The sequence below is a fragment of the Thamnophis elegans genome, chromosome 9 (genome assembly GCF_009769535.1).
Source record: "Thamnophis elegans isolate rThaEle1 chromosome 9, rThaEle1.pri, whole genome shotgun sequence".
NCBI lineage: Eukaryota > Metazoa > Chordata > Lepidosauria > Squamata > Colubridae > Thamnophis > Thamnophis elegans.
In genome coordinates, this window is record NC_045549.1 from 55597654 (window position 1) to 55621691 (window position 24038).

At 37.5% G+C, this 24038-nt stretch overlaps 1 protein-coding gene across 4 annotated transcripts in view; it reads left to right on the top strand.

Annotated features, from left to right (window-relative positions):
• NEK1 (NIMA related kinase 1) overlaps positions 1-24038 on the top strand; it is an 88520-nt gene that overhangs the window by 8967 nt on the left and 55515 nt on the right. For 2 of the 4 annotated variants that reach the window (XM_032224125.1, XM_032224127.1), the window contains exons 5-17: positions 6975-7058; positions 9429-9496; positions 9584-9670; positions 10500-10554; positions 11380-11580; positions 15576-15636; positions 16296-16450; positions 20062-20121; positions 20323-20370; positions 20530-20577; positions 20670-20744; positions 20838-21010; positions 21095-21226. In XM_032224125.1, coding sequence (XP_032080016.1) covers positions 6975-7058; positions 9429-9496; positions 9584-9670; positions 10500-10554; positions 11380-11580; positions 15576-15636; positions 16296-16450; positions 20062-20121; positions 20323-20370; positions 20530-20577; positions 20670-20744; positions 20838-21010; positions 21095-21226 — 1247 coding nt within the window. The remainder of the gene's footprint in view (positions 1-6974; positions 7059-9428; positions 9497-9583; positions 9671-10499; positions 10555-11379; positions 11581-15575; positions 15637-16295; positions 16451-20061; positions 20122-20322; positions 20371-20529; positions 20578-20669; positions 20745-20837; positions 21011-21094; positions 21227-24038) is intronic. The other 2 variants (XM_032224128.1, XM_032224126.1) reach the window with 2 other exon arrangements.

The window sequence follows — 24038 nt, forward strand, 5'->3', positions numbered from 1 at the left end:
GACTCTGTATTCTTGCTGTCTGATCTTAATCCCTTTTAAAGCGTCCAAAGCCCGTATCTTGTTCAGCAATACTTCCAAAGTTATAATAAACAATAGTGGGGACAAAGGACAACCCTGTCTTGTACCTTTTTCTATTTGAAAGGAATCTGTTAAACTTCCATTAACTATAATTTGGGCTTTTTGCTGCTGATATATTGCACCAATTGACCTTAAAAAGCCATCTCCTATCTGCATTTTTTGCAATATCTTCAACAAGAATTGCCAATTGACTCGATCAAAGGCTTTCTCAGCGTCCAAAAATATGAATGCGGCAGGGATTTGATTATTCTTTCCCAAGTATTCTAATGCATTAGTAATTAACCTGACATTGCTCTTCATCTGTCTACCCTGTATAAAACCTGTTTGGTCAGTATGTATCAGTTGTTGAATAACCACCATTAACCTATTTGCTAATATTTTGGTAAAAATTTTATAATCTACATTAAGTAGTGAAATAGGTCTATAATTTTTCGGCTGAGTAAGATCTTGGTCTTCTTTGGGTATCAACGATATAAACGCTGTCTTCCATGAGGGGGGCACTTTACCTTCCGATTGAATTTTATTAAATAATTCTCTAAGAGGTTCTACCATTTCTAACTGTAAGTTTTTATAATAAACGGCTGTTAAGCCATCTGTACCTGGTGCTTTCCCTAGCTTTAATTGTTTGATTACCTGCAGGATTTCCCCAGAGGTTATTGGTTGGTTCAACCTATACCTATGTTCTTCGCTAACTAGGGGGATTTTCTCTTTATCTAAGTATTTATTTATATCTAAGTCCCTAATTTTGTCCCCTTTATACAACTCTGTAAAAAATTCTCGAAATCCCTTTTGGATCTCTTCCTGCTGAAACACTTCCTTCCCTCTGTAACACAATTTGGATACATTTCGAATTTTCCTTTTTTTCCTGATCTGATAAGCCAACCATCTACCGGGTTTATTTGCATTACAGAAAGTATTATGTTTAGCATATAATAAACTGGTGGCTACCTGGTCAGAAATCAGCATATCAAATTGAGATTTTAGTATGGAAATTGCTTCTTTAGTCTTTGTATCACCTGGGTTCAATATTAATTCCTGCTCTTTCCCTTTAATTTCCTCTTCCAATTCTTTACGTTTTTGCCCTTGTTTATGTCTATGTATTTTATTTATATTTATCAATACTCCTCTCATATAGGCTTTGCTTGCATCCCATACATATTCCATAGGTGTACCCTTATTCATGTTAAAAACAAAGTATTCAGATAACAATTTTTTACAATCATTAACATACTTTTCATATCTGAATAAATTTTCATTCAGCCTCCAGGACCTTGTAGCCTGAACTACCCTTCCCAGCTCCATCCAAACTGGGTTATGATCCAAAAGGGCTCTGGCCGTAATCTTTGTCTTCTTCACCCTAGAAAGTAAATCATTAGTAATTAATATAAAGTCGATCCTTGAAAAAGATTGATGTCTGTCGGAGAAGAAGGTAAAGTCATATTCTTCTGCATGCCTTTCACGCCAAACGTCTCGCAGTTCGAAGTCGTCTATCATGTCAAAAAAGGATTTGGGTAGTTTGGCTCGGAATTTGGTATTCGGGCGAGATGTCTTCTTATCTCTTTTGGTGTCAATCACGCCATTCCAATCACCCAATAGTATGCACGACTTAAAGTCCCACTGTACTAATTTAGCATGGAGATTTCTATAAAATCCATCTTGTTGTTGATTAGGAGCGTAGATTCCCAAAAGCAGTGTCTTTTTCCCTTCTAAGATTAAATCTAATGCAATATATCTTCCAAAGGGATCTGCTTCGATTAACTCAGCTTTAATGTCTTTCCTTAAGTATACTACTATACCATTTTTTTTTTCCGTAGCAGAGGTCACAAAGTGTTGACCAAGTTTGGGATTGGACAGATATTTTTGATCAGTTATTTTGATATGAGTTTCCTGCAAACAAATTATATCGTTCTTAGATTGTTTAAGATAATGAAATATTTTCTTTCTCTTCTGTGGAGAGTTCAGTCCATTAACATTCCATGTCAGAATCTTAGTTGTCATTTTTAGTTGCCTGAAGCTTTTTTAGAGCCTCCCGCATGGCCTGTCTCACCTTGGGTCTAGCTCCTCCCACAGCTTCTGAGCTTGTTGCTGTAGCTCCTTGGTCAATGGCCGAAAATTGTAAAGATTGTTGCGTTATGGCTTGTTTTTCTGTTTGTCTGGTGGTCATATGGTTAGATCTTTGTTCCTTAACCCCTTGCCCTTCTGGGAGGGGGAGATGATACGTTTTGTCTGGTGATTGTGTAGTTTGCTGTTTCTCTTGTCCTGCTTGTGGTTTTTCTCCATATCCCGATGGTTCGGGGTGCCCCACTTTCAGAATCTTATGATAGAAATCTCGAGCTTTCCATACAGAGTTGAGACGATATCTTTGCTTATCAAATGTAACTATGATGCCAAACGGGGCATCCCATCTGTACTGTATCTGGCGCTTTCTGAGCTCTTCCACCAAAAAAGCATAATCTCTTCTGGCTCTTAGCATTTGAGGTGGTATCTCTTTCAAAACCATCAAATCCTGTCCGCCAATTTGAAGCTTGGTATTATAGGACTCTTGTAATATCTTATTTCTGGATTCTCTTGTAACAAAATATATTACCACGTCTCGGGGGAGTTGCTTTTGTTTTGCCGCCCAGGAGTTGACGCGAAAAATTTTATCAATCTGCCAATCAAGATTGGATCCCGATCTTCCCACCAGACAGTCAAAGGCCTCAGAAAACATCTGCTTTAAGTTCTCCTGTCTCTCTTCACGCAGCCCCCTAACTCTTAATGCAAGTTCCATCTGGTTATACTGTATCATAATCATTTGTTTTTCAGCATTTTCAACTTTTCGTTCCACCTCTTCGGTTTTAGATGTCAAATTAATTTTGGCTTCATTGAGAGTTTCTAAGTTCTCTTCCATTCCAGAAATATATTCTGTAAGTACGTTTACGATTCCCAACATATCATCATTTATTTTGGTAATCTTGGTATCAAATTTATCATATGAGGCTTTTATCTCATTGCTTATCTCTTTCCTTATTTCTTCTCTGAACTCTCTAAGAGCTTCCAAATTCTGTTCCCTTGATTCTCTAAACATTTCCAACAAAAATTCTTTTGTTACTACATCTCCACTAGGGGGCATAGAAGGTGGGGGCTGTGACTTTGTGCCAGGTATGGGAGAAGCAGATTTAGGAGGTAATTTCGCTGGATTCGACTTGGAAGTCATATCTTTGTTTCAAGCACTTAACAAATCACTATGCCAAGAAGAGGGGGAAAAAATTCTCCCTTTTTTGCCAAAAATTTTACGGAGGATTTCAAAGACCTGGCATTACGCCAAAACAGTTCAACAAAACAAAACAAAAAACAGAGAAAAGCCCTGTTCGGAATGTCTCTGGGTCAACAAAGGACCTTTGAAAACTTTTAATTAGATAAGGAAGTCTCTTCAAAGGGAATAATTAGAAAAGCTGATTAGAAAAGCTGCCGGAATGTATCATCATTGCAAATACAAAGGCTGGAGAATCGCCATCTTTAAAAAAAAAAAAAAATTGACACTGAAGCTTGAGTTTCTAAAAAAACAGACGTAAAGTTCTCAAATATGAGCTCTGCTTGTATTAATTTCATAAGAAAAAAAATAATTTCATTAATTTGTCCTAAGGGGGGGTCTTGGCCTTGTGCCGTTAGTACAGCAGAGAAATCTGGCCGGAGATGACTCAGCTTAAAAAAAACACCCCCCCCCCTCGTTTGCAGCAGGAAAAAAAAAGCCACAAACTGCAAGGAAAAGTTCTTACCAGCTGAGACGCTCACTACAATCTTCTTATCTGAAGTTTGAGTTATCTAAAGGGTGTTTAATTAGATAACGAACCAGAAGTCTGGGAGCGGCTCAATTAAGCCGCTGCCGACGGCTAAGATCCTCCCCGGAAGTCCCCGCGCGGCCGCATTCTGGACTAGCTGAAGTCGCCGGATGCTCTTCAAGGGCAGCCCCATGTAGAGCACGTTGCAGTATTCCAGCCTGGAGGTCACGAGGGCGCGAGTGACTGTTGTGAGAGCCTCCCGATTCAGGTAGGGTCGCAACTGGCGCACCAGGCGAACCTGGGCGAATGCCCCCCTGGTCACAGCCGACAGGTGGTGATCAAAGGTCAGCTGTGGATCCAGGAGGACTCCCAAGTTGCGAACCCTGTCTGAGGGGTGTAAAATTTGACCCCCCAGCCTGAGTGATGGAATGCTAGCCAAATTGTTGGGAGGGAAACACAACAGCCACTCGGTCTTTTCTGGGTTGAGTACAAGCTTGTTAGCCCGCATCCAGTCTCTAACGGCCTCAAGACCCTGGTTCATCACGTCCACCGCTTCATTGAGTTGGCACGGGGCGGACAGATACAGCTGTGTATCGTCCGCATATTGATGGTATCTTATCCCGTGCCTCCGAATGATCTCGCCCAGCGGTTTCATGTAGATGTTAAATAGTACGGGGGACAGGACCGACCCCTGCGGCACCCCATATGTTAGGGGCCTCATGGTCGATCTCTGTCCCCCGACCAACACCGACTGCGACCTGTCCGAGAGGTAGGAGAACCACTGCAAAACAGTGCCTCCCACCCCCACCTCCCGCAGTCGTCGCAGAAGGATACCATGGTCGATGGTATCGAAAGCCGCTGAGAGGTCAAGAAGAACCAAGATGGAGGGATGACCTCCATCCCTGGCTCTCCAGAGATCATCGGTCAATGCGACCAAAGCAAAATAAAACAAAGAAAAACAAAAAAGAGCTCTGCAATCATCCTATTCTTCAGTGCTTTCCTGAATGATATAAAGGTGGGAGCCACACAAATCTCTGGAGTAAGATCCTTCCAGAAAGCTTCCTGATTCTGACGATGACATTCTTTTATTGGTGGAAGTATATTCACCTTGCTGGGCTAAATTAGAAGAATCCTATGTGTAATTTCTCCCTGCCTGCCAATACTAATTGAAATCAGCCATAGAGAAATGAGACAAATACATAAAATGATGCCTCTTACTCCCAGTCCTGAAAGCTGATCTAAAAGGATGTTAAGGTCAATTGTGTCGAAAGCTAGTGAGTGATCAAGGAGTATGAGCATGGTCACATCCTTCCTATCCCCGCTTCATCAATTAATGTCATTTCCTGAACCCTGGCCTGAGACCTGACTGGAAAAGGTCCAAATAATCTTCCTCCAGAATCCTCTGGAATTAAATCCTGACTGCTCTCTCCAGCGTCTTTCCAAGAAATGGAAAGGTGGAGTGTGGATTACATTTGTCTAAGATTGTTAGATCTAGCGATGCTTGCTTGAGTTAGTTACCATCACCTCGTCCAAAGCTAAAGAACTGCACACTCCTTCAAAGAAGCTGATACCTTGTGGACTCAAATGCAAGCTAGCTTCTAGGTGGCTTTGACAAGTCTAGAAAAAATTGTGTTAAATACAAAAGGTCTTGGTGTGCTTTGCTTGTTTAGAAAAGAGAAGAAATTGATTCATGAATATGCAAAATAATGTTGAAAAAACAATCTTTATTATTGTCACTGACCATATTTTTAATATCATTAAAAATGGACAGAGTATGAAAAGTCACAACATGGGAAAGAAAGCATTAGCACTATTGTGAAAGAACAATAAAAAAGTTAAAGTTTCCTGTCATGTCCAAGGCTAAGGCACAATGCTGCTCTCCATTTCTTGGCTGAGGGAACTAGGATTGTTCAAAAACATGTTATGGTCATCTGGCCAGCATGGCTATATGCCAAAGATGCAGAGGATGCTATACTTCCCACTGAAGTAGTATCTATTAATCTACTTGCGTTTTCATGCTTTCAAACTGCTAGATGGGCAAGAGCTGGGGCAAGTAACAGGAGCTCACCTTGTTGCGTGGAGCTTGGGGTTCCAACCCAGGCTGTCAGTTCTCCAACTGACAAGCTCAGCATCCTTAACCGCTGAGTAAGGCATCAATATGATGAGTTGCTGATACTCAAATTGATTTTTTCAGTCTTGGTAAATTTGAATATAGGTAATCCACTTTTAACAATCACTTGTTAAACAACCATTCAAACTTATGATAGTTCTGAATGAATGGTACTTATGACTAGTTCTCAGAGTAATTGTGACTGTGTCTCCACTGTTACATGATCGTCATTTGCAACCTTCATAGCCAGCTTCTGACAAGCAAAGTCAAAGTCAGCAAGAGATCATGTGATGTCATACAGCATGAGATTTGCTTAACAGTGGTAACCAGAAGTACTGGAATTGTTACTAAGCAGCACAATCATGTGATATTGTACCGTAGGACCATGTTGCTTACCATCAGACATTCTAGACCCTGCTGCTGTTAACTGTGAAAGAAGAAAAAAGTCTGGAAACCATGTGATCTTGCCTATGTATGTTGTGCATTACAATGGCTAGGAAGTGTAGATACTGAGCTGTCTTTAGGACAGTTTCTGGATTCAGATTCACAGTCAAAAGGACTGCACAAGGAAATAGAGATGGAGAAAGAAGGACAATGGTGTTTGATGGTGGTGACTGAATCTCAATTCAGTATTTGTTTTTAGGGGAAAACTAACTTACTAAACTACCATATTTGTGGGTCTGATACTATTTATAAAGCCTCCACTTTCCTGAATCCCTGTCTATGAGCAACATGCAGTTCTATGAAAAAAAACTGTTTGAAGATGCTTCTGCCTAAATGACCACTTCTTGTCTTTTCAAAAGGAAAGGAAAGGAGCTAATGAAGCTGACATTCCCATCTATGGGAATTTCATTCCTAACTTATACATACTCTGAAATATACTATTTGTAATTTTTTTTCTTTTTGTAAAAAAATTAAAATAATTTTGAGTGTAGTAAAACAGCAAAACTCTCTGAGAATATTAATTTTAATCTCATACTAAAAATATAATTTTCTAACAAAAAGTAATTTCTTTGTAACTATAGATCATGGATTGGTTTGTACAAATATGTTTAGCACTGAAGCACGTACATGATAGGAAAATTCTGCATCGAGATATAAAATCACAGGTAAGTTAGATATAACCATTTTATGTGGAATTTTAATAGGTATGCTGAAACCTTGTGCTCACAATTATTGTTGAAATAAATAAGTTCTTCACACTGGAGAGATGGCTTATTGAAAGCAATAGATATATTGTTGAAATATAGTATTTCAGAAATGAGCTGTACTAAATATCAAGCTCATGGTTTTTCTTCCCACTACTTTTAATATGTGTAGCTATGGGATTTTAAAGTTCTAGATTTTAAATAAATTATTGTTTTCTGTTATGCCTATTTGCATTAGCAAATTTATTTAAATGTTACAAAAAACCCTGTCTTAAACTGCAGGTTTTCAGCAAGTTTTCAAGTTTATACCTTCAGTTTCATCCTCTTCCATGAGCAGAAGTACAGGAGCCTTAAGCTACCGTATTTTACAGAGTATAAAACCCACCTTCCCCCCCCCAAAAGAGGGTGAAAACTTGGGTGCGTCTTATACACCGAATGTATACACCCGTCCACCCACTAGCCCCCACCCTTTTGCCTTTGCCTCCCAGAAATTTACCTCCTTGCAGCAAACTGAGAAAATGGGGCTTACGGAGGCAGCAATAGCCTATGGCAATCCCTACATCCTGAAACAGGTGATCATCGGGAATGCTGAAATTGAAAGTGAAACTTGCTGTTTGCTGCAAGGGGCAAATTGCTGGAAGGCAGAGGCATTTTTTTTCTCCTCTTATCAGGCTAAACTGAAATAGGCTGTTGCAAGGAAGTAAGTTGATAAGTATAAATGCCTATAGAATATTCTAATTATTAGACTTTTTTTTTAAAGACTGATTTATTATTATTGTTCTAGCTTAATAATAACTTAATAAAATGAAGAAGCTTTTTTAAATAAATGCTTGATCTGAAGAGGCCCAGTGCTATTGTATCTTCTTTTAAAAGCAGAGAATAATGTATACTTCCAGAAAGCCACATTAATTTTAACAGCATCTATATAAGTATAGTCTGAAATGTATAGACAGTGTATATTTTCTGTATTGTTTGCTGTTTGCTGCAAGGAGGCAAATTGCTGGGAGGCAGAGGCAGATTTCTCCCCCCGCCCCCTGTTTTCCTCTCTGAAAGCTAGGTGCATCTTATACTTTGGAGCGTCTTATACTTCAAAAAATACATTACTTTTAGATCATAATATAAATATAAAACCAAAATTCTAGGCTAGAATGCCTTCTCAAGAACAAGTTGTCCTCTAAATGAAAGTTAAATTAGTGTTAAATAATGTAGCTGATATTTAGTTAGATTAACAATGTACAGACTATAGTTGTGCTAAGCATTCAAAAGAGGAGCTTCAATTAACAAAACAAACAAAACAAATTGTTGAAACAGATCCTTTGAAGAGCTTGGCAGTTGGCTTCAATTCTGTTTCTGTTTGTGCACATGCACACAATTCCACCTGTTAGTAAAGCAGCTATGCATGAAAGTCTATGCAGAGACAGCTGGGGTGTATTGAAGCAACTGTGTTATTACTTATTTATATCCCATCTCCCACCGTTATTAGTTTTACAAATAACTCCTAACAGTTCCTCCGCCTATTTTTCCCCAACATCAAATCTGTGAGGGTGCATTGGGCTGAGAGAAAGTGACTGGTCCAAAGTCACCCAGCTGCACATAGTGGATTGATCCTAGTTCTATCATGAATTTAATAGTTTTATTAATTTAAAACATTTAGTATTTATTTCATCTTATCTTAGATTTCTTCACCGGCTCAAGGTTAACTCATCCTTCCATCCTTCCGAGGTTGGTAAAATGAGGACCCAGATTGTTGGGGGCAATATGCTGACTCTTAAACCGGTTAGAGAGAGCTGTAAAGCACTGTGAAGCGGTATATAAGTCTAATTGCGTCTCTTAGAAGGACTACAACATTTTTTGAAAATATGCTATTTGTATATTAACTGTTATATGATCATAGTGAAACAGTTTGATGACTCCTGAAGTTTAATTAAGCACCCTTTCTTCTGCTTAGAGGCTGATATGCATGATTCTGTGCATTAATTTGCTTCAAAATAAAAGATTGGAAAAATAGCATAGGAAAAATGCAAGCGTGCTTCACTTGTAAAAGTTTGGGACTGAATTGTTAGATTTGCACTTCACATTATGTAGCCATGTTTGAATACAGCAAAATCGCTTCATTTTCTACAACATACATTATAAACAATGGATCTTTAAAGCACAGTGATTGGATTTACAGAATACAAGCCAAAACATAAACTGTATGTTATCTCTGAATAATATAATGGGCATTCAGCCAAGAGTAGTTTCTAACTATAATTGTAAATTTTGAGTTAAAACCAAATTATTGTATATATTTTTAAAAAAAATAATAGTATGTCTTTTCTTCTATTCCAGAATATATTTTTAACCAAAGATGGAACAATACAGTTGGGAGACTTCGGTATAGCTAGAGTTCTGAATAGGTAACCTTAAAACAATTCCCATTGCCCCAATTCTAATAATATTATTAAGATGGTTATTTGATTAATACCATTTTTTTTTTATTTTAGTACAGTGGAACTTGCTCAAACTTGTATAGGAACACCATATTACTTGTCACCAGAAATCTGTGAGAATAAACCTTACAATAATAAAAGGTAGCGTTTATGTATTTTCCATTGTAATCTGCATAGATACCATGACCTTTTATTGTGCTATGATTTTTTTCAACTTGCTTGTTCTCATGTAACTTTGCTCTTTTTTAGTTTTGTAGAGAAATTGGTGTGTTTATTTAGTCTTAATATAATAGTTTTTAGATAAAGGAATAAAAATGAAATTTTTGACTACTAAAAATCTGTAATATGTAGTTCTGATTCTATAAAGCAGTATATGTTCTACAATTAGAAAACCTAAGTATATAGTAAATATTTTAAAATAGCATTATATATATTTGTTAATCAAAATATCTCCATAAATAGCCATCTCATTATGTGTAATTTACTACGGCACTAGCAAGGATTGGTGCTGCTTCAGTAATATAGAATTTTATTTTTTTCTAGAGTTTGAAATAAATGGCCTAGGAGAAAGTGAAATAGAAGCAGTAAGTAGGCAGATGGCACTTAGATTACAATCTGAATCCATTGTACACTGAGCCACAATTTCTTTATTTAACCATTGAAAGTCACAGTGGCTTGTATCACATAAAATGCTATATATCATAAGCATGGTTTACACACCACCAGTTGGATTCACTGATAAATCGGTGCTCTGTCTTAGTATAGTATAAGGAATCTAATAATTTCTTCCTGTGTACCTAAGTGAACCAAAACAGAGTATATTTCAACTGTGGCATTTTTCCATGTTCTCAAGCTCATACAACTGATGAGTATAATATATTCCTGCACAGGTTTTTTTATGGAAGGGACCAAAGACAAACTTGAATTTTTAGCAGCCATTGTAAATGTACTATTTGTTTTTGTTTCTTAGTGACATGTGGGCCCTTGGGTGTGTGCTTTATGAAATGTGTACATTGAAGCATGCAGTAAGTTAAAGTTTAATATTCTTAATCACCTTTTCTGAACATTTGTGTCCCTTGCTGATAATATTTTTGGTAATTGGGTATTGGAGAAGAAATAAATAATTGCCTTAGCTATTTTATCTATGTTCTCAGTTGTCATGACAAATACTATTTTGCTTTAACAATATAAATAATGTGTTTTTTATATAATCTTATTCTTACATAAAAAGCTATTGTACTTTATACATATGTTGGATGACTTGAATGCTTTAAATAATATTGTAAAAAAAGGTCACAAAATGTGAGATTATAGTTAGTAATGTTAAGATTTAAGTTATCAATTTATACTCATTCATTAACTTTTCCGCATAAATTAACATTAATATGTCAAGTTCCTTCTTCCTTACAGCAATTTGCACCACTTAAGTATGTTTACTGAGATAAATCCTAGTTTCAGTGTGTCAATTCTTTGTATAAATATAACCTTGAAATAATTGCATGTAACCTGTTTTATTTATATTTGCAAAGTGCATTCTTTATATTTCTGAAGCACTATGAGAGGTGAATCACCTCCATATTTGTGAAAAATTGCAGAATATGATGAAAACTATGGAACAAAATGATTGATCAGGTTTTTTTTTTACTCTATAACTAATCTAAATTAGTTCTTGTAAAAATTCCCAGTTTATACACATAATATGCAGATATTGAAAAAAATATCTGTGAAAGTTTCCTGTTGGGTGAAAAAAAATAATATCTTGAAATATATTTTAAAGTAATTTAAGAATATCAGTAAGTATATTTAACAGCATTGCTATTATCCAATAAATTCTACTTTTTTCCCTCTAGTTTGAAGCTGGTAATATGAAAAATTTAGTTCTCAAAATAATCTCTGGATCATTTCCTCCTGTTTCTACACGTTATTCCCATGAACTTCGGAGTCTTATTTCACAGTTATTTAAAAGAAATCCAAGAGATCGACCGTCTGTCAACTCCATATTGGAGAAAATGTTTATAGTTAGACGCATTGAGAAATTTCTTACACCACAGGTACGTATTTGAACCTTTAGATCTAGGTAGTGAATTCAAAAGTTCATTTTAGATTTTTTTTTTCTTCCAAGAACCATTAGAAATTCCTTTATCAGTGATTATATTAAATTATTATTCTATTTCAAAGAAGGTTTAAAGATATTGTGAAAACACAGGCAATTTTTTCTCCTCCAGACCAAGAGGAAAAGCCTCCATTTACGATAGTCAGGGAAAAAATGGAAGATGTTAAAGACTCAGGCAAATAAAATAAATAAACTAAATGGAGAACTCTATCAACAAGGAAGTAAGGACAAGAAAAGATATGTCAATAATGTCAACTAGAAGAAAAAAAGGGAGAAAAGTTGCAAGGAAAATTTTATAGCAAATAGAAAACTGCATGCGAACGTTGTAAGATCCTTATGAAAGCCAATTTGGTTTAGTGATTAAGGAGGAGGACTAGGAGCAGGGAAATCAAATTTTAGGCCTGGTCTAGACACAGCCTAGTTGGCCTCTTCAGTTAAAGATGAAGAAGTGAAGGTAATAGGTAGATTTGATTATTGCCTAAGAAACAATAAAGATGAATGGAAAAGTAGAAGAGAACCCAGAAAGAGGATGGAAAGATAGAAGAATTCTAGATGGGAAAGGAATGACAACTTTGAAGACAAGATGGTGGATAAGAGTATTTTAATGACATTAATACAGTTAAAGTATTAGTTTTTTTCTAGTAGTGATATACAAATAAGAAAACTAGATATTGAGAAGGAATGAAAGAAGACATATTGAGAGAACTGTGGATCGAAAGAAGAATCAGCTAGTTTTGGACTAAATAAAAACTTACCTTGAGGTAATGATCAGCAAGCAGAAGCTCGCATATTTTGGCATATGAGATCAGCAGGTGTGGGATTAGAAAAACCTATGCTTGTCAAATGGAGGAAAGTAGAAAAAGGGAAAGAAAAGTTAATACAATGAATAAATGGAATTTAAGATTATTAGAATTTCATCAGCTATGACCATTAGAAATCAAGCTGGCAAAACATTAGCCATACAATCACCAAAATTGAACTTGATTTAATAATACCAACTAATTGCAGAATATGCTGAATTTAATTGAGTTTAATAATTTCAAATGTAAATTTTCTTTCAACACATACGGTTTTGAAAAGCTGTTAAAATTTCTACTGTCTAGTCATGTGTGCAAGTAACCTTGATTCTTAATTTTAACTCAAATATTTATGGAGTCCTTGGTGTTCTCTGAGCTTGATTGCTTGCTTGTTTCATTACTCAACTAGGTAATATTTTCACAGTTCAACCCTGAGTTTACTCTTATATACTCTTTTACTAGAACCAAATATTTGCTTGAAGCCAACTTTTTCCAACCTAGTTACCTTCTAGGTTATTGAATTACAGTTTGAATAACCATTAGTTAGTGGCATCCTGAGAGTTACAGTTGATGTGGCAAATTTTAAGTCCACTTCAAAACTCAATATCTTCAAAATACACATGGGAGTTCTTATTAAATATCAGTATGGCAAGTTTGCATGTATAGAATTCCTGCTTAAATATTCCAGTTTTTATAGACACAGTCGTCTTTGAATCAGGCTGTGGGCTCTTTAATAAGATACTTTATAATTTGTTCATATATTTAAAAAGAGCCAAGGTGGCACAGTGGTTAGAGTGCAGTACTGCAGGCTACTTCAGCAGTTCAGCTGTTCAAATCTCACCGGCTCAGTGTTGACTCAGCCTTCCATCCTTCTGAGGTGGGTAAAATGAGGACCCGTATTGTTGGGGGCAATATGCTGACTCTGTAAACCGCTTAGAGAGGGCTGAAAGCCCTATGAAGCGGTATATAAGTCTAACTGCTATTGCTATTGCTATATATTAAGTCAAGATTATAAAGTGGAATAGAATTGCATTTCATTCTGCCCATTTTTCTTCTCAGATACAAGTTCAAGAGGTAGAGTGAATTGAAAGTTAATGACTACCCAAAATTATTCAATGTGTTTAAGTAGGCTGAAGGTAGACCTGAATCTGGGTCTCCCCAATTAAACAACTAAATGATGGCAGTTGTCAGAAAGTGGTACTAAGATATAAATCAGGGGTCTGCAACTTTAAACACTCAAAGAACCATTTGGACCAGTTTCCCACAGAAAACAAAATACCAAGAGCCACAAAACCTGGCTGGACATGGCCAACTCAATATCACTCACTCCCATTGAGTCACATGACCTCCCCCAGCCATGCCTACTCAGGTTTTGTGGCTCTTGGTGTTTTCTATGGGAAATTATATTTATATAACATATAAATTTATTTATATATATATAAATTATATTTATATATTTTTTCAGCCACATCCTTTCTGTCTCTGGAAAGATACAAAAATAAACTTTGCATTGCAAAAGGAGCAGTGGTGGGTTGCAGGCAGTATGCCCCGGTACAGGTGTACCAGTGCTTGCTGGGAGCACCTGATACCATTCCAGTACGGTGCTCTGGAGAGCCCATATGCCCACCCGCTCTCCTTACCAGTATTTGAGCTGTTTGGGGCTTATGCGCACAGAGCCTATGGCGTCTGCGCGATGCGTCGCTGAGCAGCTGGAGTGGCAGCATCACGGGTGGTAAGTACGCATGGGCATGCTGCGCATGTTCATGTGGTGGACGCCGGGCCGCGGTGCACCGTACCGGTTGCAATGGGATCCAGAACCAACTACTGAAAAGGAGTGACTGTCAGCCTGTTACAGTACAGTGCCATGAGGTTGCCTCAAGGGGAGCTGATGGAGCTGAATCTCTCGCTCGCTTGCTCTCTCTCATTCGCTACCCAATTGCAACAGGAAAAAGTAGGCAGCCCTCTCTGTTTCTCATTTCTCTCTTTCTCTCTACCTCTCTCTCTCCCCCCTCTCTTTCTTGGATGTGTGGGTGCATGTGTTCCCTCTTGAATCATTTCCAAAAAACAGGCAAGAGTTGAGGGGGGGGGTGTTTGCTGGTGTGTTTTCTTCTTCTTTGGGTGTTTTTTTACCATATGATGTAAATCAAGAGTCATTTCAGGTTCCCTGATAAATGAAGCTCTTTGGGCCCTCTCCTGCAGCTCCCTGTCATATGATCCCAGCACTGGGTGGCCCCTCCCCCTCCCTCCTCCCCTGCCCTGAGAAGAGAAGGGTGACAGTGGTGGATGGAGACTCACTCCGTATTCCAGAGCAGAAGCAAAGCGCCCCTCTATTTGCCTCTTTTTCCAAACCTTGTTGGGAGACGCACAGCTTTTGTCCGTGCCAAGACGCTGGCAGGGCCATCTGGCTGCAGCCTCTGCTCCCCATTGTAATGGGCTACAAGAGGAGGAGGAGGAGATGCATTTCCCCCATTGGGTAGCATACTAAGTTTAAGTGCAAGAGGAACAAGCAGCCATGGTGGCGGCGAGAGGAATATGGGGAGACGCGCCCCAGCCCATGTCATGGGGTGGAGAAAATCACACATTTCCCCATATTCCTCTCGCCGCCTCCATGGTTGCTTGCTGCTCTTGCACTTAAACTTAGCACGCTGCACAATGGGGGAGACGGCGTCGTCCTCCTAGATCCCATTATAATGCGGAGCATTAGCTGCAGCCAGGTGGCCCAGCCAGCATCTCGACACGGAGAAAAGTTATGCATCTCCCTCAGTGGCCGAGGTGCACACAGTACCAACAAGGGCCAGAAAAAGAGGCAAGTAGAGGACCACTTCGCTCCTGCTCTGGAATACGGAGCGAGTCTCCATCCTCCACAGTTGCCCTTCTCTTCTCAGGGCAGACGGGGAGGGGAGAGGCCACCCAGTGCTGGGATCATCTTGACAGAGTCTCAGTAGAGGGTCCAAAGAGTCACATGCGGCTCTAGAGCTGCATATTGCTGACCTTCGTTATAAATGCTTACTAATATTAGTATTCTTAATAATTTATCTTTAAATCCACATCAGTTTTTTCTATCATGAATTTCACTTTAAATGTTTTATTTTTGAAATTAACTGCATATATTTTATTCAAAATCATATTCTTTTAGCTTATTGCAGAGGAATTCAGCCATAAAATATTTCAGAAGTTTGGACCTCATGCTGGGCCAGGTAATATATAAACTAGGTAATTCTAACTAAATATATAACTGACTAATAAATAAATCTTTGTATAGCTGATCTCTGAGCAATTACAATAACAATGGCTTTGTGTACATAAAATATTTTATTTATCTTACATAGTTAATATCTTTAATTTAAAATCTTATTTATGATTCTGGATAATATTTGTATAAGAGAAGCTATAATTGGCCACACTTTTGTTCTTGAGATGATTTAGTAACTTTCATTACTTTATGACTTTAATAAAACTATTGCTTTACTTGGTTAATTGAAAGAGTCTTAATATAGTATATTATTAAAATAATTGCAATTCAGCATTTCATGCTGGATTTTTTCAGTTTTTTTTGTTTGTAAGGCAAATATTAATCTTTGCTTTTTGTACATTATGGACCTTCAAATTATAAATAATTTTCCATTATTTGTCCAAGTAAGTGAATTGTATAGTTTCTCCCTGATTACAACATGCATTTAAACATTTCAGTTTTATGCATACCTCTGAAGCATATGGAAATCAGTGGGATTTATTGTATAAGGTTAGGTTAATGAATATTTTCTGAATATTCCTCTCAATAATGTTTTACTATAAACAATATTTTATCTATCCAATTTTGTGCAAATATTTGACATTGTTATTCTCTCTTGCATAGCAAAGAGACCAGCCCAAGGACAAAACCTAGCCTCTGCTGCACCTGCTCACAAAATTACCAAACCTGCTGCTAAATATGGAGTGCCTTTAATACTTAAGAAATCTGGGGATTCAACTAAGAAGTTCTGTGACAAGCCTATAATTAAATGTAGACAAGTAAGAGCCTATTTAATATTAAAAGTATTTTCAGTCTTTATGATAGAAGAAGGGTACATTTATTGCTGAAAGTATTTTACCCGTATATACTCGAGTATAGGCCGACCCAAATATAAGCCGAGGCACCTAATTTTACCACAAAAAACTGGAAAAGTTATTGACTCGAGTATAAGCCTAGGGTGGGAAATGCAGCAGCTACCGGTAAATTTCAAAAATAAAAATAGATACCAATAATGCCATTGCCCATTGAATAACATATACAGCCTGCCTGTGCCCATTAAATATACAGTAGCCATTGTAAAAATTTGCTCTGGATAACAAATTATTATCACACAATACCGGTGTATTCAATGAAATACTTCACTCACCTCATGATGCTGATGTCCCGCTGTGATGATGATGTCCCGTGCAGCCGCGGGAGCAATGTCCCGCCACCTATGACACACGGCACAGTGATTCCTATCATTGGATCACTGTACCAGAGGAGGTGGGACATCGCTATGTGGCTGCTTGCCATAACAAGGAGGAGGTGGGACATCGTTGCAGAGCGGCAGGAGGGGGAGGAAGGGGAATCGTAAGACAGCCCTGCATTACATTAGAACGTGAGGAGGGGGGATGGTGCGGTGCGCGTTGCGCGGCAAACTGACACAGAGGGAGGGGAAACTCACAGGGGCGCCGGGCCATTCATGAGTGTCACCCAGCGGCATGGCCCCGCCCCTTTTTCTCCTCCATTTCGGGCAAATTTTTCACTGACTCGAGTATAAGCCGAGGCGGCTTTTTTCAGCCCAAAAAGTGGGCTGAAAAACTCGGCTTATACTTGAGTATATACGGTACATTGCACTTTTCAGTGTCATAATTTCACCTGAAAATTCCCTAACAGGAATTGAAACAGTATGTAACTAGGTTTTTCACCTAGTTTGATATTGAATGCTGATTCAAAATATGTAATATACATTTCCACTGACTTTTACTTGTCTTTTATTGTAGATTAAATATGCATCATATTTGACTAAACGTATATGAATACATGTAGCTACCATGTTTCCCTGAAAATAAGACCGGGTCTTATATTAATTTTTGCTCCAAAAGACACATTGGGATTTATTTTCAAGTTAAAATGCATCTGTCTGGCTGACAGTCTTAACTGGGGCTTATTTTTGTGATATTGCTTATATTACAAGCATCCATCCATGCTAGGATTTATTTTCAAGGAAACAGGGTATCTGTGTGTTAATGGTTAAAACAGCTGCGAAGTAGAGCAATACTGACGTTTCATCTTAGTGTCATTTTCAAATACGTTCTTATTTAAAACAGCAGTAATACATAATCCTGCCAGTAAATATTCCTGAGAAGTCTAAAATACATAATATCTAAAAGCAATAGGTTCTGGTTAATTGAAATCAAGTGTTTAACTTCTAAAAGTGCAAAATAATGCAATTTGAATGGGTCTTCCTGAATATATTGTGACATTATGGCAATATGGAATATATTATGTTAAATGTTCACTATTGGACCTCATACCTTTCTATTCAAAGTACGACATGGATACTTAATCAACTAACAGTTAACTATATCAAATTAGAATATGAGAAGAATAATGTTCAGTTGCCACTTAGTTATAAGCTTGGATCAGCCATTTATTTTCAGAGTAGCATACCCCATCTGATTGATAAAAGGTTGGAAATGTGTGGATAAGAGTGTGCAGGTTGTGTGGATGTGTGGATAAGAGTGCAGGTTGATGAAACTCTTGGGAGGAGAGGGAAGTCATTGTATTACACATTACCATGTTTAAATTTCTAGGTTAGATCTGGTCTACCAGCAAAAATGCAAATGAGTTAACTCTAGAGCCTGTCTGAGTTGGCATTTTCTTTAATGGCCTTTAGATATCATCAAAGTTATATTTTTGTCTAATCTGCTCATAGATACATGTTTTAATCTCCCAGCTTTTGAACAGATCAGTTATTACTTTTGATTGGGTGTTTTAGGTTGTATAATTGTTTTTAGATGCTTTGGCTGTTATGTGGTATAAATGTTTTTTTAGAAAAGTTCTGTGCCTGAGGCTGTCAGCATTCCAAATATCATGCAGAATTAAATCAGAGTCCAAGGCAGAGCTATCTTTAAAGTTTCAATTTAATAAGACAGACATGTTGGCAACAAACTGTGGAAATCCCAATTCTGAAAACTTCCTGGGATTACAACCCAGTTGTAAGTTCATGATCTTATCCCCACACCCATAAATCCATCACATGGTCCAATCTTCTTTGGCCACGCTGGCATCTCCATCCAGCTGGTTCCAGTCAGGTGCAGAGGTGCGGAGACAAAAGATGACCTTGGCTTCTAGAAAAGAATGATAACAACACATTCTACAATACTACTCCTTTCTATTCCCCCCCTTCCAACTACTACACTAATGAAAAGCATAGTGAAATAATAGAGAGTGTGGCAGGCCAAAGATCCTAAAAGGGATATAACTGCAGGCCTGACAGAGACTTTCAATAGTGAATATACACCATGATTATTCTGAAATGAGAGCTTGTATTTCCTAATTATCACTAGGATTTTTAAAATTCTGTTTCCATTCATATGGAAGTAGAATAGTATATTACCAACACTTTCTATATATTCAAAGATACTATATTTTCTTTTGTGTTAACTTGTGCTGACTTTTATAATCCTTTGGTAATCTCTATTTAACAGGTGGTTTTTAGAAAAATGTCATGGCTCTTATAAACATTTTTTTTAAAAAATGACAAGTTAGAACTATTCATTATTTGTTAATTGTTTAAATCTGTAAACTGTGGAATATGCTCTTAAACAAATATTGCTTAGCAAAGCTAGGTACTCATTTCATAAGATTGGCTAGTATAATTGCAAGTATGGGTAGTCTTTGACTTATGGACTAAAATTAAGCCTGGAATTTCAGTGGAAAGTCATGCCGGTTGTTCAGTGGGTCACAACATTACCATGCCCAATTTAAGCACATATGGTGGTTGTTAAGAGAATGCTATGGTTGTTAAGCATACCCATATCCATTATGGGTATTTTTGCCAGAAACTGGAAGTAAATACACGTTTTCTACAGAGGAAACAAATTGTGTGGGTGCATGATGCTGAAAATGGCCATAAATACAGTTTGGTTGCCAAGTCCCAAAATGTGGTATGTGACTAGGGGGGAGCCTGACTCTTGAAACTTCAGATTCAGATTGTGAGTAGCTCTGTCATAACTTTGAATGGTTTCTAAGCAAATGGTTGTAGGTCCAGGACTACCTGCATTCCTACTTATAATCTGAGAGAGTAATTGCTAATATTTAATTTGAAAATACTCTTCCATCATTTTTGGTTACATTTAACAGATAATTGAGAAATAGAATAAGTCATTATTTAAAATAACATTAAAATAATAAAACTAAATAAAACTAAACATAAAGATGACTTTGTAAACTATAAGCCTGTACTAATTTATGTGTGAAAAGTCAATTAGTAAAAGTCAATTTATTAATAAAAATGCAATGGGCCCACAATAATTTAAAGTTTAATTTTAAACTATTTATTTCACATTCTCAATATGTAATATGTAAGTTCTTGCTAATTTGCAGTTTCACTTTTTTTAAGGGCCCTCCACCTCCACTGAAGAAAGGGAAACTACTAGGCGAAAGGATGAAAATGTTTGAGGTATATAGACAAGGAAATAAGAAATTAGGCTAGAAGCTTTTAAAAGCAATAAATAAAAATCTTGAAATCTTTCCCCCTTATTTCATAACAATAGAATATTTCCAATTTATAAATGAGAATACACCTTTGTGCCATTGAGTCATTACTATCTAATCAGAATATGATAAAAATTCATACTTTAAATTAGTTTCCATTTTTCAGGAAGCAGTTAAAAAGAAAAGGCTAGAGGAAAAACAACAGCGTGAACAGGTAAATTGAAGGATTTGCTATTTCTATTTTTGTTTTTGTTTTTTGACAGATTATAGGAATCAGCAACATTCTTATGATTACTTAGATTAATGATTAATTGTGGATGTTAAATAAGTTAGATTGCTGCTAATTAAAAACATTTTTATCCTTAATTTTTAGATCAGTTTTATGAAGGTTGAGCAAATGAGAAGACTTGGAAAAGAAAGGGTAAAATGTTGGACTTTAAACATTAAAGTTCAGTTTTCATAACTTCCATTGGATTCTAAAGTCTAGTTTTAATTTTCCCCCCTCTTCTTCAGATGGAACGAATAAACAGAGCCAGAGAGCAAGGATGGAGAAATGTTCTCAGCATAAGTGGAAGTAGTGAAATCAAGGTTGGGATCTCCTACCTTTCTATATGAAAGTACTTTTTTTAGTTATTACAAATGTGAAGAGAAGCAAACAAGAACTTCTTTTTACATTCATAGGCTCAGTATTTTGGTGGGGGAGGAGCTAATGTGCCTTTACCTGTTCCTGATCGAGGACCATATGAACACTACCATGCTATTTTTGATCAGATACAGCAACAAAAAGAAAATCTTAAAATAGAAGGAAAAGATGTAAAGTTGAATGAAAAGCCGGGTCTAGAGCCTAGTCAAAGGTATGTCTACCTTCATTTTAAAAAATTCATAACATGTAATTCTGGCCTAAGGCACTGAAAATTACTGTGCATATTTATCTACAGAGGATCTCCACCTGGAGTTCATGCAGGAATTCATAATGGGCCTGCAGCTTACCATCATTCATCTGATGCAGATGCTATTAGGAAAGGAATGAAAAGATTGGAGAAGGTCTCTAGACAAGCCAATGCAAACAGGTTGAGTAATGATACATATCCTGTGTGTGTAGATGACAAAACACTTAATGTACTGAGAATCACAGACATGGGTGCTCAAAGGGATACCTGAAAGAAGTTCATTAATTAGTCATACTTCACACATTGTTTCTAAAGATACCATGCTCTGTTTCACACATTAAACTACAATTTTTACATTACATTTCAACATTATAACTTTTTGTGAGGCAACACAAAATTCAGATGTTAGCCTACTATCAAATCTTTATTACGATCATACAACAGCATAAACAGGTGGAGTACAGTCATTCAAAAAGCACAGAGAAAAGATCAGAGTAAAACTACATTTAAAAAAATATAAAAAGCTAGAAGATATAAAACATACATGAATTAAAAACAAAGTACTGGTATTGTTGTGGCCCAGCAGCGGCCGGCTGACCTATTGGTAGAATCTGACAGCGATGATCACTATGGGACTGCCTTGGAGGCTGAGGAAGACTCTGGGGGGTGTTCGGAGTCAGAGCGGGGACTGGAGAGGCCTGTTGGCCACTAGGTGGCATCTGAGTCAGGGAGCAGTGAGGGGGAACAGAGGGAGGTTGTCCCTGACAACCTCCCTCTGATAGGAGGGGCTGATAGGAGGAGGGAGCAGCTTTGGAAAAGGCTCATAGAAGGAAATAGGAAACAGGTGGCTACTGATTGGCCCCTCCCAGAGAGCTTATAAGTGGAGCGACGGGAGGGGAATTTTGCAGGAAACATCAGTTTAAAGTTTGAAGAATTTCGTGAGTCTTGTTTTTCATAGAGATACTTTTTTTGAGCTCCTAGCCAAGGGGTGGCTCATCTCCCTCCTTAGTCGTGGCAGACAGTCAAACCGGCATCAGTATAATGTAGAGGCTTGGGACAGAAGAGGTATATAGAAAAACAATGTTAAAAAAAGGATAGGTACTGTTATTTTTCAGACTATACGATGCTTGTGACTATAAGACGCACCTAGCTTTTGGAGAGGAAAATAAGAAAAAAGAAATCTGCTTCTACCTCCCAGCAATTTGCCTCCTTGCAGCAAACAACCTGGTCAGCTTCAGCACAGCCAGAATAACGCCTATCAGCTTTTCCAAGCTGCAGCGATTGCCATCGGCTCCTATCACCGCTGCCACCTATCGCCACCTCGTGTCCCATTTTCGGACTCTGCACGCTCCATTTTTTGCCTCCTTTGGCTTCTTTGAGGTGGTGGGTATCACCGCCACCTATCCCCGCTGCCTGGAACAGGACGAAAATGGGGTGCACAGAGGCCAAAAATGGGGTGCGAGGTGGCAATAGCTGACAGCGGGGATGGGCAGTGATGATCCCTGATACAGCTGATAGGCAGTATTTCGGGAGGCCGATCCAACCGCCAATCAGCTTCTCATGCTAAATCAGGCTATGCTGAAGCTGACGTTGCTGTTTGCTGCAAGGAGGCAAATTGCTAGAGGCAGGCCGAAGGATAGTGGCTGGCGAGTGGGCGGGGCTTTGGCAATATTCGTGCTATAAGACACACAGATGTTTCCACCAACTTTGGGGGTGGGGGAAGTACATCTTAAACACCAAAAATACAGTATGTTTGATAGGTGTAGGGGAACATAAGTATGTGGAAGACTGTATCAAGTTACCAATCTCTCTAATATAGCAAAGGAGGTGTTCATAAGCCTGGTGATTATATGATGAATTTTGAGTGCTGCTCAACATTGGTAACATTGCATGTTGTAGCAAGGTTAGTATCTGAAAGCAGCAGGGTACTGTAAAATTATCTTATGTACCCTGGATATTTATGCAGCAATGGGGCAACATACTAAATAAACAAAAGTATTTCAAAATATTTATCAGATAATAATAGACACAAAAATAACAAAATGACAATAAAACAATAATACCTAAAGTATTATTAAAACATAATATGAAACATTGAAAATATGAAAAAATACAAAGAATCTCACTTCATCTTACATTTGTTTATATGCTTACTAGTCTACTAAGGTATGTATTTTACAAATGGCAGTAAATCACCATCCAAATTTTAATGACCATGGGCCTCATCTCAGATATGAAAGGATTAAAAAAATTTTTTTTAAAGATTACTAGACACTCAAGAACCACTGGGTTATTGTTTCAGAGATATTTACTTAAACAGAAACAGGATGACTAAGGGGAAAGAGTAAAAGTGGGAAGCCCAATTTCCTTCCAGCTTGACTGTGACTTTACTCCGATATTTGATTGTGGGATTGATCTGCATAGCCTCCAGAAGGCTGGGGCAGGAGCAGTCTCCCTGATCTCCAGAAAGTAAAGGAAGAGCAAGTCTACTCAGCCTTCAAAGGGTGGTAGTAGTCCACAAAACCTCTGGGTGGCCCTGGGGCAGCAATGAAGCAATCACAAATTTGCCGAGTTTCAATTCCATGGGGAACACAGGTCCCAGATTTTTTATAAATTAGCCCTTTTGAGGTACATTGGCTCAAAAGTTATTGCACTATGATGCATTGTTTCACCCTGTTAAAGGTTTCAGAAACAAGACTTTTAGTATTATATAGATAATACAAGAACAACCCAATATAGAAGGGTACTTGTGAAGAAATCATGGGAAGATTTTTTTCCCAAGCAGCTAGTATAGAAGTTTTTAAACTTTACCCACTATTACCCAGTCTTATTACTTAATAGTATTGCTGATTATGGTTAATTAACCATTGAAAATAAACTCTTGTAAAAGCTAAATTCCACTGGATTAAATTCAGTTTGGTGAGTTCATCAATGAAATGAATATTATTGGTAGAATGGTCCCACCTCCCTTTTATCTTTTACAATGCTGCTA